Here is a 14932-nt window from a genome sequence, read left to right as displayed (position 1 = left end):
GTCACCTCCTCAGCAATATCTGTGTCCCTGCCATCCAAAGTAGCTCGCTTGAAATTTCCTATTATTTTAAAATTTTATTTATATAAATTTGCTTGTTTTATTTTCTTTTTACGGTACGGTACGGTACGGTACTTTTTACCGTACGGAACGGTACTATTTACCGTTCGTTTTTGAGAAAAGGCATGAACAAAATTATTCCAGTAAATAATCTGTGTGTTCAGTGTTTACCGAACACCTACCGTCCACCTGAAGTAAAACAGTATTGATCAGATTTAATAATTTTGCTAGAGGTGAGATGATGACTCAGCAGCAGCCCCGAACAGCTGATTCTGAAATTTTAGGAGGTAAAGGCCCTTGTGGGGAATAACATTAAAGCATGCAAATATTTATAAACAGGAAAGGAAAATTGCTTCACTGAGCAATTTTTGTGAGAGAAAGAGAAAAAGCACACTGATCACCACGATGTTGTGCTATGTTTCCAAAAAGATCAGTGATTATTTCAAGGGTTTGTAACCACTTGTGTGATCACCTTGCAAAGCCTTGTGTCCCATGTTCCTACTTGTGGAGAATCCTATTCACACCCTTCTCCTTAAACAAGGGGGAACCTGTACACTGGTGCCAAGCGTCCATGAGCAGGAAGTGGAGTCGCGTCCCAGGTGCATGGTAAATGAGCCACATTTGTCATCTCTGGCTCCAGAAAGGTCGTGTTCCTAAGACGTATGGAAACACTGGATTACAGAGGTGGACAAGTAGTGGTAGATTGTTCAACAAATGCATTGGGACAGGACTGGTCCTAGAAAATTGTCTCCCGACTGGCGTCTGGTATCGATCCGTCCCTCCTGGCTCAGGCCTCTGGGCCACACATTTCCCCTTTGTGAATACAACGTGAATGGTGTCCCCGGCAGCTGTGGAACGCGTGAGCTCTGGGTTACCCACCAGGACACGGCAGGGAGAGAATCCAGGTCCTGGCAAGCCTCCATCTCGACCTCTGTGGTTTGTGCTTGCTCACATCCCTCTCCCTTTCTTCTGTCATAGAATCCAGACAGCTCTTGGGGGCCATGCTTCCCCTACTTTCAACTACGTGGGTCAGTGGGTTTGCGCCTGCTCTGTAATTCTCAGACTGTCTTGTTCCACTGGCTTCTGTGATTGAGTCAGGAATGAGTAAGTGACCCAAGACAGGCCAATGAAACTCAAGCCCAGGACTGCAGTTGGACATACTGGAAAAGGAGAATTCCTCATCTGTGAGATTTGGAGGTTGGAGGGTCGATGCCGGTGTGGCTGGGAGGCGCTAAGCCTCAGGGAGGCAGTCTGAAAGTGAAGTCCACACAACGAGAAGCGGAGCCAAAAGAAGGAACAGGACAAACGCCCATTTACAGTGTTGAACACCTGGCTCTAGACCGGCTTGAAGCTAGACTTCGCCTAGACTTTGTAGTTATGGGAATGAATACAGTTTCCTAACATTGTTTTTCTGGACCTGGATGGACTTAGGCTTCTTTCACTTGCCAGTGGGTCTCCTCACTCAGATAACATCCTGATGAACGTACTACCTCTCCTCTGTAGTAGCGAAGTGTGTTATTAGTATGTACCATCTCCTTTGTTAGATGTCACCCTGGTTATTAATTTCTGACTCGTACATATGGGCATATTATAGACCAGTGGTGCTTGTTAGGACTTACTGGTATAAACTAATAAGTATTTCATCTTAGAAACTTAAACTTGTCCTGAAATGGATGCATGCAAGCCTCTGTGTGTACCCTTGAGGACGGATGTAGATCTTCTGAGTTCCTGTGTGTGGCGGCTCCCTGTGGTGATTTCCATCGCAGAGAGGCCAGTGGATCTGCAGATCTGGTGGAACTGCACATAGCCTGGACTTGGAACTCTGAGCCACAGTAAAATTGTTAAGACATTGACAATCATTTTTAGGTCACTAAATAGAGCTAAACACCCCATAATCTTTTCAAAGCAGTGGAAAGAGGATGAAAAATTATGTGCCTGAAAATCTGCATCCTCATTTGAAATTTAAATTTTAAGTTACCACAAAAAACTGTTTTCACCTTAATGAAAAGCTATCTCTTTGCAGGTAGGATTAATACATTTGTAGTGTTGAGAGTTTCATCTAAGGCAACACAAATCACTAGAACGAGACGCTCTAACTTGCTCTAGGTGGAAGAAACAACAATTTACTCATGGAAGAAGCAGCTGGACATATAAGAGCCATCCACACAAAATAAGTGCATCCCACAAGTATCATCTGACCCAATAAACCAATAGTCAACCAGGACTAACAGAGGTGCCCACAGGGGCCGGTCTGGGAGGCATCTATAGTTTGAAAACGCATACATAACATGAAAACATAATTTTGCACTGATAAAATGAATAAAACAAATCATCACAGTATTTTTCATAAAGCAAACTACAAGCAACAAAGGTCAGTACAGTTCTTGGAGGTTAAGACATGTGAGTTAAAAAAAAGACTGAAAATCGGGGTCAGCTGCTGACAGGCATGGGTTGGGGGCGCGATGGAAATGTTCTAGAACCAGACCACAATGATGGCTGCACGACATTGTGAATACACCAAAATCTACTGAGTTATACGCTTTGAAATGGTTTAAATGGTGGTTTTTATGCCTTGTGACTTTTGTTTCAATTTTTAAAAGAAAGGATTAAGAAGCTCAGTTCTAATGGGTTGACAGCAACCCCGTGTCCTCAGCATGAAAGAAAGTGGCAGTTCCCCGACTGTAGCTCCTCTTAAAAACAAGTCTGTCTCCTGGGCAGGCACCACAGGAGCATCCCATCTTTAGGCAACGGGGCTTAACACAGACCGAGTTGAGTCTCTTTCCACAAGTGCCATTCCCTGAAGGTAAGAGCAGTGTGGCTTGAGGGTGGATGAGGTCTGGAGTAAAGTCTGGGAGGGGAGGGCACAGGAAGGGAGGGAGGAAGAGGAAGGAAATGCCACCTCCCGGAGCACTGTAAGACCACTCTGAGGCTGGACAGCACACAGGGAGGGCTGGACAGCTGATCTGCCCAGCACATCCTGAGACTGGATTTGGACACTTCTGGCTACCAAATGTGGCCCCACCTGGGGAGGCTGGAGGGATACAGAGACGGTGAGAACAACAATTCCACACAGGGTCGGGTGGGTGGGGGAGGTGACCGAGCACTTACCAAAGCTGGAGAGTCTAGGTTCTGGAGATGCCGCCCCTGGGAGCAAGACGACTCCATCTGCAGACCTAGGTGCTCTGAAATGCCCAGCGCGGCTGCGACTGGGACTGATATTACTTAGACCTCCTCTGCCTGGCGTGAGTTGCATGGTGACCACAGAGTTTCCTCCCAGACTTAGCATAATCATACAATTATCCTACATTTGCTTAGCACTTATAAAATACTTTTTTTCATATATCTGGATACCTAACCTAAATTCATAAATATATCTTTATGCAACGTGGACCGTAATCTAGCTGGAAAAGCCATGAATATAAAATATTCAGTTAACGCTTCCCTTGATTCGGGTACCAAAGCAGAGTGTTGGGGAGTCAAAGCTGCAGCTGTGCTTGAGAAAGGAAGAAATAATTCCAATATCTCCAACCCTAACAATGAAGGAAGCTCTTGGTTCACAATTTCGAAGTTAGAAGGTTTTCATCTTAGGTGACTGAGCAGCACAGTGAGATGTGTTGAGGAAGGAAAGGGGGGATATGAGCTGAAGAGACTGAGAAAAATAGTCACAAGGCGTCTATAGCCCGGCAGGTGGCGGGAAAGGGAGGCAGGCAGGGACACCCGGATCAGCAGGGCCAGCCCGCCCGGCCCCTGTGTATCTAGGTCACTTTCCTTTCTATGTTTGGCCTCCAAAAAAAAAAGCCCTGGACCCACTAATGAATTTGTTCCTGGATTATATCGAGGAAGGGAAGGAGAAAAGGAGGGAGGGAGGGGAAAAGCCAAGCTGCAGATGTGAGCCCTGATTTGTGAATGGCCTCTCATTTTAATCCCTCCGAACAGGAAATCCTAACAGTCCGCCTGAGGTTCCCTCAGATCTGGGTCAATCCAAGCACAGTCTCCCCCTTTCCTCTCACCCTCGGTCTCTTCTCCTGCTTCCATCTCTTAACACAGTAAATGCGTTCGCTCTCCCCACACCCCACAAACGCATTTGTTTTGTACGTGTGTTTTGCTTCATTCCCCCTTTGACGCTTCCATCAAACAGGAAAGGAAGGTCATTTCCAGGGCTTCCTTCCCAAGGTGTTGCACTGAGGGACAAGTGGGGAGGGAAGGGCAGGGGGAGGAAGAACAGCTGCTGCCCTCATTAAAATGTTTTTACTACAAGTCCGTATGGGGGATGCACCTGGAGGAGCAGAGCGGGTGAGGTGAGAGAGGGCTTCACCCTTCTGCTGATTAATACTGCATTTCCAATTACTGCCTGACAACATATCCTAGCGATATCTTAGTTAATAGTGACACATTATAGAAGTACATACTTAGTAACATTCAGCAGTAAGACCCAGCCTATCAAGCACCTTGTAATCAAGTTTTCCTTTAAAATTTTGTGTTGTTGTTTAAAGGTATTTTGGTGTGTTTTAACTACACTGCCTTCTACTTGGCTCTCCCGGGCCCAGCCTAAGAAGTCCTGCGCCCTCTCCTCGGACTCCCATCACCTTCATGCTCCCTTACAAAGATGCTGACCAAGGAATTGTGGGAGGCTGGAGAAAACGTCTCCTAATCTGGGGTGATGGCTTCCCTCATGGAGGAGATGCTATGGCAGTTTCCTTCAATCTCCTTTTTTTGATGGAGAGACGATTGAGGGTAACGGAGGTAACTTGACGTAAGTGCTTTACCAGAGTGAAAGCACAGGAACCGGGGAAACAGCTCGGGGTGAGCTTCTCTTCCTTAAGAAACCCAAGGTCTCAACCGAGGCTGAGCGTTGGCTGGTGGAGCCCCACCAGAGTGCCTGGAGATGCTTCAGAGACTCGGTCCTTCAGCGGAGCCTCCCTTCCCCTTGAAAGGGAGGAGCACTAGTAGCCTGAGCCGGGCCTGGGCCCGGGATGGATTGGTTAGTACTTTTACCGGTTAGCAGGATGCACCAGTCCAGGCTACTGCTTGGAACCTCTCATCACATCCGTGGTGAGGTTCCCATGTCTGTAACCTGCCTGGAGGCAGAGGAGCAAAATCGATGTTTGACGGGAAAGACTAGTGGCACGGTGCCAGCAGAATCTTGTTTTTGCCTCCTCTTATCTTTTACTATTTTACCCAATGAGGGAAGTTTTCCCCTTGACCTAGATGAAGTTTCAGCCGATTTCATGTTTTTTTGTTTGTTTGTTTGTTTATTCTTATATAATAAACAGAGCTACGGTAACTTGAGGTCTCAAACACTATCTCCATTTAGGAATAAAGTTGCACAGTCCAAACTGTTAAATTGTTTCCATCCACAAAGTGGTTTTAGTCCACAAAGTTGAGGCAGTTTGAATAGTAATAGATAATGCAATAATACATAAGCTGAATAAAGGGCAAAAACAGAGTTAATTCACCACTTACACTATAAGGCCATCCAAATGAGTCTTAAATTTTTCTGGCTAGTTCCCACTTCTATAGTCAGTTTGAGTATTTAGCTGATCTCAGAATTCAAGTTTCCCCTCCCTCTCTGCTCCACAGGATGGACATGAGCAAAAGAGAGACTGAGAAAAATAGTCACACTGCCACTTCTGGCCAAGATGGAGGCATAGGTAGACACACTGTGCCTCCTCACACAACCAAAATAAGGACAACAACAATTTAGAAACAAGTAACAACCAGATCTGACAGAAAATTGAACTGTATGGAAGTCCGACAACAAGGAGTTAAAACAGACACATTCACCCAAAATGGTAGGCAGGGTGGAGTCAGGTGGCCAGGCAGACAGGGATCCAGCCCAAAACGGTGGCATTGTGCGAGCAAGATGGCAACAGGTGGACCCCAGGCATGTGGTGGCAACAGGCAGACCCAGGGAGGTGGCGATTGTGAAGCAAGGCACTGAGCACCAGGCGGCTTGCTGACCAGGCAGTCCCACATTCGTGCATAGATAAACCAGGAGAAATTGGGAAGTGAGACAGATCGCACAACCCAGGGTCCCAGCACCTGGAAATAAAGCTTCAAAACACTGATTGAATACATCTGTGGGGGGTTGATGACCAGGGAGAGACTCCCAGTCTCACAGGAGAGTTCATTGGAGAGACCCACGGGGTCCTAGAACATACACAAACCCACCCACCTGGGAATCAGCACCAGAAAGGCCCAGTTTGCTTGGGAAGAGCAGCAGAAGGGACTGAAATCTGACAGAGAATGGAGCAAGTGCCATTGTTCCCTCTTGGACCCCACCCCCACATACAGCCTCACAACCTAGCAACTGGGTTGCCCCACCCTGATGAACACCTAAGTCTCTGCCCCTCATACATAACAGGCCTGACAAAACAAAACAAAACAAAACAAAACAAAACAAGGCCCAAAGGAAGAACAGATCAAAGTTCCACAGCAAATACAACTAAGCAACCAAGAGATAGCCAACGTATCAGATGCACAGTTCAAAGCACTGGTGATCATGATGCTCACAGAATTGGTTAAATTTGGTTGCAAATTAGATGGAAAAAAATGAAGGTTATGCTAAGTGAAATAAAGGAAAATGCATGGGGAACCAATAGTGATGGGTTGAAAACTGAAACTCAAATCAATGGAGTGGACCAGAAGGAAGAAAGAAACGACCAAACAGAAAAGAATGAAGAAACAAGGATTCAAAAAAATGAGGAGAGGCTTAGGAACTTCCAGGACATCTTTAAACATTCCAACATCTGAATTATAGGAGTACCAGAAGGGGAAGAGGAAGAGCAACAAGTGGAAAAGTTATCTGAACAAATAATAAAGGAGAACTTCCCCAATCTGGCAAAGGAAATAGACTTCCAGGAAGTCCAGGAAGCTCAGAGAGTCCCAAAGAGGTTGGACCCAAGGAGGAATACACCAAGGCACATCATAATTACATTACCCAAGATTAAAGATAAAGAGAGAATCCTAGAAGCAGCAAGAGATAAGGAGACAGCTACCTACAAAGGAGTTCCCACCAGACTGTCAGCTGATTTCTCAAAAGAGTCCTTGCAGGCAAGAAGGGGCTGGAAAGAAGTATTCCAAGTCATGAAAGGCAAGGACCTACATCCCAGATTGCTCTATCCAGCAAAGGTTTCATTCAGAATGGAAGGGCAGATCAAGTGCTTCTCAGATAAGGTTAAGTTAAAGGAGTTCATCATCACCAAGCCCTTATTTTATGAAATGTTAAAGGGGCTTATCTAAGAAAAAGAAGATGAAAAACATGTATAGTAAAATGACAGCAAACTCACAATTATTAACAACCACACCTAAAACAAAAAAACAAACTAAGCAAACAACTAGAACAGGAACAGAACCACAGAGAGATCACAGGGAGGGTTAGCAACAGGGGGGTGGGAGGAGGAGAGAGGGGGAAAAGGGACAAAGAATAAGTAGCATAGATGGTAGGTAGAAAATAGACAGGGGGAGGGCAAGAATAGTACGGGAAATGTAGAAGCTAAAGAACTTATGACACACAGACATGAACTAAAGGTGGGGAATGTGGGTGGGAGAGGGTGTGCAGGTTGGAGGGGAGTGAAGGGGGGGAATGGGACAACTGTAATAGCATAATGAATAAAATATATTTTTAAAAAATAGTCACACTGTGTTTGTAGCCCAGAACTAGTCAATGGGGGTGGAGAAGGGAGGTGGGCAATTGCATGCAACACATACTACTGAAATTCACAATATGGATTTGTCGTGATATTTGATGTTGCCAGGCAAGTCAGAGATGCGCACAGTGTGGTCTTTGATTTCAAACTATCTCTGTCTCACTCTGTTACATCTATCTATCTATCTCTCTGTCTCTCTATCTACCTACCTATCACCTACAGATAGGTAGATAAATGGTGTAGTAGATCTTTTGTAGATGGGATCAATAGACAGATACATACATATGTATGCATATAAACACACACAGATAAAGATATTCCACTGAGGGTGTAGAGGAGGAAGAGGCTGAAATATGTAATGGAGAACTTACAAAAAAACATATTGGCACATTTGCTTTATAGAGGCAAAGCAAAGTATCTGAGGATGGAAGAGAGTGGGTATTATTATACCGTCTTGCTGGGGAGGTCAAGAAACGTGACCTAGCAAGCTCTTCCTGGCCTGGCTTTCCCCCACCTCCTCAGCCCCACCTCACAGAACCCTGCCCCAGCCCTCTGTGTCAGCTACCTCAACTGTCCGTTAGTTCCTCAAACCAGCCCTGTCCCTTCCTCCCCAAGGCCTTGGGACATACTCTTCCACCTGGATTATGTTGTTTTGCTCATCATCACCTCAGAAAATTTCCCTAGGTCCTTGGTGGGGTTAGGCCCTGCCTTATTCTCACAGCACCCTATATTCTAGATGGTACCCCTTAAAATTATAATTAAACAATGTGAAATTAGATGCTCAGTCAGTGGCTTTTGCCTTTCCATGTATGTAACCCCACAGAGGAAATGTGTCTGTTGTGGTCATCAGTATAGTCCCAGAACCTTGCAATGCCGTGCACATAGTAGGTACACAATACATATTTTTGAATGGATTCACAAAGGCGGTGTTTAAGACTTTTTCTCCTCTTCCTCTCCCTTTCCTCTCCTTTCCTGCCCAACTCTTCTTTCTTTCGATGCCTTACTTCTCACGATTATAGTCTTGGGTCTGCACACCTCCCAGCTCCTCCTGTGGTCTGCTGGGACCAGTCTCTATTTGAGAGAAGACCTCCTTTTGTCCTCCTCTGTCTATTGCATTCTGGGGGACATAGTCTAGGTGCTGCAAACAATTCCTTCAGAGACGTTCTTTGGGGTTTGAGAGGAGTTGCTACTCAATGTGCAATCTTCAGACAGGAGCACCAGCGACACTGGGGAGTCCGTTTGAAGTGCAGTCGAAACCCCACCCCAGATCAGAGTCCACCTTTTACCGAGAAGCTCAGGTGACATGCATGATCAGCAGTGCTTTAAAAGAGATTATCTCCTGGGATTAGATGGGTGGAGGAGAAAGCAGGCTGGGTCACGTGCTGATGTATCAGCTGTGTCCTCTTCCAAAGATGGAGTTACATGTGCAAGAGGTTTGTTGGGATGTAACCAAAGAAAGATAACCTGCAGAACTCAGCAGGGGAAACCTTCAGGCGGTGGTGCTGATCTGCCTCCAGTGAGAGGGAAGAGGGGAGGAGGAAGGGCTGGGTAGGGAGTGCCTCAGACTGCAGTGTGTGGCTTACGGAGACCCAGCCGACCCAGTGGGGAGATCGGAGCACAGGCTGCACGGTAGCAGAGTCTGTGCTGGGCAGGAAGGGCCCAGGCCCTGTAGCCCTGGGTGCTCAGTCACTGGCAGAGGGGTGCCCAGGAAGAGTGCAGCCTCTGCCTGAAGCCAAGGCAGAGCCAGAAGGAGGCTGTCAGCTCACTGTACCCCTTGAAGCTAAAAGTAAGTTCTTTCTTTAAGGGAGACCCTAGCAGTTATACGCCCATGGCTGCCACATGTGACATCTGAAGGTAATTTTGCAAAAATCTATGGAAGCGAGCCAATGTGTGGAAAGCAGACTTAAGAAAATACCCCATTAAAGGAGGCCCAACTTCCGCGCTTTCCCAGGACTGCTCCTGTACTGCTTCTTCAGGGAACAGTCTCCCCAGAGGCCCCTGGAAGACAAGGTCCAGAGAACATGTTCCCTCAGGGAGCCCAGGGAGAGCCCGTGTGACCCAATATGGTGTCCCTGTACTTATAAGACGCAGTGGCCACAGGTCTCAGGTCACCCTCTGCCAGCTCAGTAAGCCCCAGGCTCCCCAGGGGCAGACCTGATCCTGACTGGCCACCTCAGAGCCAGAGAAAATAAAAACCCGGAGAAGCAAGAGTGGGAATGGCAGAGGTCAGAGGTGAGGTGGACAAGGGATGCTTCCACACACTGATTTTCACTTTCATGCCCCTGCCTCACTCACGCACCTCTGCAAGCACGGCCCACCGCACGCTCAAAGTCACACTCACTGAAAACATTCACACCTGCCAGGTTCACATCCACCCTCATGTGCACTGCAAACACCGCACACACATGCGCCCCTCCGACCCTGACAGGAGCTCACACTTCCACGCCCTGCTATTTCAACAGACCCTTGTGCACCTGGTTCCAAGTTTCCCAAACGTCCCCTATGTGTAGATCATGGACAAGAGGCTGTAACACCCACATACATAAATCCCCAGCAACTTGCAGGAACAAAACCAATCAAACAGGCATTCAAAATCACAGTGACTTTACGGTAACTGAAAACCAGCCAACATCTGGAACTGCCACACCTGCCTTGAAAGAGATTTCCCTTGGCTGTAGGTGCGCCCTGAAACCCTGCAGGCGCTGTGGGGGGATGGGGGGCAGATAGCCTAGTGTGCCCACCCAGAAGGACTCGGCTGTTTTCTCAGCCATCCCCCTGCCTCCTGCAGGAGGGAACTGAAGCTCTCAGGCCCCGAGTTGGGGGTGGGGCGAGGGAGCGAGCACTTGTATCAGAAAAGAGGGTTACCCATTTCTGTAGAGGAGTCCAGTGGAGGCAGCAAGAGCCCGAACTCGGCTTGCTTACGTTTGAATCCCAGCTCTGCCACGGTCTACCTGCATGACCTTGGGCAAGACAGTCAGTCTCACGGTGCCCCATTTTCCTCATCTATACAATGAAGATAATAATATGATAGTATTTACGCAACAGGCCGCTGTAGGAATACACCAGTGCTGTGCAAAAGGGCCTGGTGCACCAAAGAGCAAAGCGCTGGTTATTATTCTACGCCTGGGAGTTCTGCAGCCCTGGGGCTTCCACGGCCTCCCTGGTTTTCTCTTCGCAACTGTCCCTGCACAGACACCCGCCCCCACCCCACGCCGCTCCCCCCCCCCCCGCGCCCCCCGTTGCTGGCTCCCTTCAAGGCAGGAGTAGCTCTCACCGGGATCTCTTTGCCCCTCCTCCCCTTCCCTGTTAAGGTCTTTGCAGGTGGATTTGTGCAGAGGGCAGGAGGGTCATGTGTCTGCAAGGATGTGTGAGACCAGGCAGCAGATACCCAGACTCCTGCAGCGCTGGGTCTCTGGGTCTGCCGGGCTGACCGCTGCTGTCTGCACTGGGATTGAGCTTTCCCGGGGCCAGGCGGGGACGCTGCAAGGTTTCAGGCGGCTACCTGTTGGTGGGTTTGTAGGTTTTTGGGAAGAGATGCTACTCCATTGGTCTGGAGATCTATCTATCTATCGATCGATCGATCGATCGACCTAGCTAGCTAGCTAGCTAAGGTTTCAAGGCCCGCAGCCCCGCCAAGCCCCTCCCAGTTTGAATTTTTTCTCCAAGAAGATAGAACCGTTATTTCTCCAAGCCAGGAATGTGAAAAGGACTGCCGTTTCTTCTCTCTTACTCCCACGCGGCCGCAGCCTCACCCCGTCACCCCAGGAGAATTCATTTCCCCTTGAGTCCACTCCGCGCCCAGCGGGCTCCCAGGTGTGCTGAAACCCAGCGCTATTCTCATCTGGTTGCCCCGGGAGTTCCAGCGCTCTCGGTACAACCTGTTCCTCCGTCCTCCCCACTGTCTCCCCTCAGCCCTCCCCTCGCCTGCTCGGGGCCCCAAGCTGTGCCCTCGGAGAGACACCCGCTGCCCGGGTACCGAGAGGGGAGGCAGGAGGAGGCGGAGGGGCGGGGAGGAGCACGAGGGGCGGGCGGGGCGCGGGCGCCCAGGGTGGAGACCGAGCGGCGCGGCGCAGGCAGAGAGGGGCGGCTGGAGGCTGCTCTTCGGGAAGGAGGCTCTCGGCTGCTTGGTAACGGGCTGCCAGGACCGAGAGCAAGGCAGAGAGCAGGGCAGCGTCCTCTTGACGTCAGGACCCAGCGAGCGGATCGCGCCAGCAACCCCAGCCGGCCCCACAGAGCGCCCGGCCGACGGCGGGAGAGGAGCCGGGCAGCAGGTGCTCAAGGCGAGTGATTGGGGGGGCGGGGCGGTGGGACCACAGGGGCGCAGCATGCCCCGGGCCCCGGGGCCATGGAGATCTCCCTGGTGCCCCTGGAGAACGGCGGGGCCATGACTGTCAGAGGAGGTGGCGAGGCCCGGGCAGGCTGTGGCCAGGCCACGGGGGGAGAGCTCCAGTGCCCCTCGACGGCTGGGCTCAGCGATGGAGCCAACGAACCCCCGCGGAAGAGGTGCGGCGCGCAGAGGGGCGCGGGGCCGGGAGGGCGGCCGGTGCCACCGCTGCCCCGGGAGCAGCCGCAGCCGCAGCCCAGACAGCTTCCAGTGCGGGACGAGGAGGCAGAAGGCGACCCCGCCCAGGGCCTGGCGGAGGACCCGGTGCAGAGCGCGGGGGCCCTTCACCACCAGCGCGTCCTCATCAACATCTCCGGGCTGCGCTTCGAGACGCAGCTGGGCACCCTGGCGCAGTTCCCCAACACCCTCCTGGGGGACCCGGCCAAGCGCCTGCGCTACTTCGACCCCTTGAGGAACGAGTACTTCTTCGACCGCAACCGACCCAGCTTCGACGGGATCCTTTACTATTACCAGTCCGGGGGGCGGCTGCGGAGGCCGGTCAACGTCTCCCTGGACGTGTTCGCAGATGAGATCCGCTTCTACCAGCTGGGGGACGAGGCCATGGAGCGCTTCCGCGAGGACGAGGGCTTCATTAAAGAAGAGGAGAAGCCCCTGCCCCGCAACGAGTTCCAGCGCCAGGTGTGGCTTATCTTTGAGTACCCGGAGAGTTCGGGCTCCGCACGGGCCATCGCCATCGTCTCGGTCTTGGTCATCCTCATCTCGATCATCACCTTCTGCTTGGAGACCTTGCCCGAGTTCAGGGACGAACGCGAGCTGCTGCGCCATCCCCCGGTGCCCCAAGCGCCCGCTGGGCCTGCCCGGGGCCACAACGGCAGCGGAGCCGTGGCGCCGCCCTCTGGCCCAACGGTGGCACCTCTCCTGCCCAGGACCCTGGCGGACCCCTTCTTCATCGTAGAGACCACGTGCGTCATCTGGTTCACCTTCGAGCTGCTCGTGCGCTTCTTCGCCTGCCCCAGCAAGGCAGAGTTCTCTCGGAACATCATGAATATCATCGACGTGGTGGCCATCTTCCCCTACTTTATCACCTTGGGCACGGAGCTGGCCGAGCAGCCAGGGGGCGGCGGAGGGGGCGGCCAGAATGGGCAGCAGGCCATGTCCCTGGCCATCCTCCGAGTGATCCGCCTGGTCCGGGTGTTCCGCATCTTCAAGCTCTCCCGCCACTCGAAGGGGCTGCAGATCCTGGGCAAGACCTTGCAGGCTTCCATGAGGGAGCTGGGCCTGCTCATCTTCTTCCTCTTCATCGGCGTCATCCTCTTCTCCAGTGCCGTCTATTTCGCAGAAGCTGACAACCAGGAGACCCATTTCTCCAGCATCCCGGATGCCTTCTGGTGGGCCGTAGTCACCATGACTACGGTGGGCTACGGGGACATGCGGCCAATCACCGTGGGGGGCAAGATCGTGGGCTCGCTGTGTGCCATCGCCGGGGTCCTCACCATCGCCCTGCCGGTGCCCGTCATTGTCTCCAACTTCAACTACTTCTACCACCGCGAGACGGACCATGAGGAGCAGGCCGCCCTTAAGGAGGAGCAGGGCAGCCAGAGCCAAGGCACAGGGCCGGACAGCAGAGGCCAGCGGAAGGCCAGCTGGAACAAAGGGTCGTTCTGCAAGGGGTCCCTGGAAAATGCAGAGGGAGTCCCGAGGGACAGCTGCTCCCTAGAGAAGTGTAACCTCAAGGCCAAGAGCAATGTGGACTTGCGGAGGTCCCTGTATGCCCTCTGCCTGGACACCAGCCGGGAGACAGATTTGTAAGGGGGGCGGGGGGGATCCAGGCTGACGGGTGGGGACAGCAGAGGCTGCTGAGCCCGAGTATCTGCGTTATACCACAGAGTATTTCAAACCCACCCTCCAGCCTCAGTCTGCCCCTCTTCCCTTCCCTCCTTCCCTCTCTCCCTGGATCCCCCCATTTTTCCTCTTCTTTCCATGACTTCAAGGGTCGCCTATTTTTAAAAAGTACCACATTCCATGACGCAGGAGCTGTTAAAATGGTGAGCGCTATGAGATGGATGTATTTGTAGCCAGTTTCCTATACCCAGCAGAGGAATAACCCAAACAAAAACGACTTTAAATAGCCCAGGTCCCAAGAGATTTTGTAACCCCCCCACCCACGTGTTCCAAACTGGCTTTACATATGGTTATATTTGTGTATAGGGGAATATTTTTATGGCTGGTGAGTGGGCTTTTGTACTATAGTTCAGATAAAGATATTTTGGATATATTTTCAAGACATATGTATTTACGGAAGAGAGAGTTACTGTGATGTTTTCCTGTGAAACTCAGAGCCAGAGATTGTGGTTACAGTGGCTCTGGTTCCCGCGTCTGTAAGCCTCTCTCTTTTCTGGGATGTGGTATCGGTGCTTTGCATCTAGGGCAAGGAATGTTCTGGAAGAAAGGCAGCTCTGACATTTTCTGTGGCGCCTTAAATGATTCTTATAACTTTCTTTGAAAAGCATGTTAATGATGTTGGAGGAAGACCTCTGATCGTCCATTCTCTTTATTTTTATCCCAGGAAATAAAATGTTACTTGGTTGAGGCAAGTGTTTTTGTACAGCTGATGCATTTTTTTTTAATTAAAAAAAGTCTGTCACTTGCTGTTTCTGGTTTTAGAGTCAGAGCAAATGCCACCTGGACTGGGGTAGAAGACTTGGAATGCTGATGATATGATCATTGCCCTTTTTTTTTTTTTTTTTTTTTTTTTGGCTGAGTCCCCTTTGTGACTTGCAGACAGAGGAGAGAATTCTGTGGGTGACGCAGAGATTCCTGTGACATGTTGGTGTTAGACCCAGACATCAGCACGGAGTGGGATGGAGCGAAAGGCAGGGGG

The 14932-nt window shown here is 50.6% G+C and overlaps 1 protein-coding gene across 1 annotated transcript; it reads left to right on the top strand.

Moving 5' to 3' along the window:
- Positions 1–11530: 11530 nt before the first annotated feature.
- Positions 11531–14155, top strand: KCNA5 (potassium voltage-gated channel subfamily A member 5). Its single transcript, XM_028532718.2, has one exon. The coding sequence runs from the start codon at positions 12052–12054 to the stop codon at positions 13858–13860; it is 1809 nt and encodes a 602-aa protein (XP_028388519.1). The 5' UTR covers positions 11531–12051; the 3' UTR covers positions 13861–14155.
- Positions 14156–14932: the final 777 nt, after the last annotated feature.

This window comes from Phyllostomus discolor, chromosome 2 (genome assembly GCF_004126475.2).
Source record: "Phyllostomus discolor isolate MPI-MPIP mPhyDis1 chromosome 2, mPhyDis1.pri.v3, whole genome shotgun sequence".
Lineage (NCBI taxonomy): Eukaryota > Metazoa > Chordata > Mammalia > Chiroptera > Phyllostomidae > Phyllostomus > Phyllostomus discolor.
This window is presented reverse-complemented; position numbering and strand designations above follow the sequence as displayed.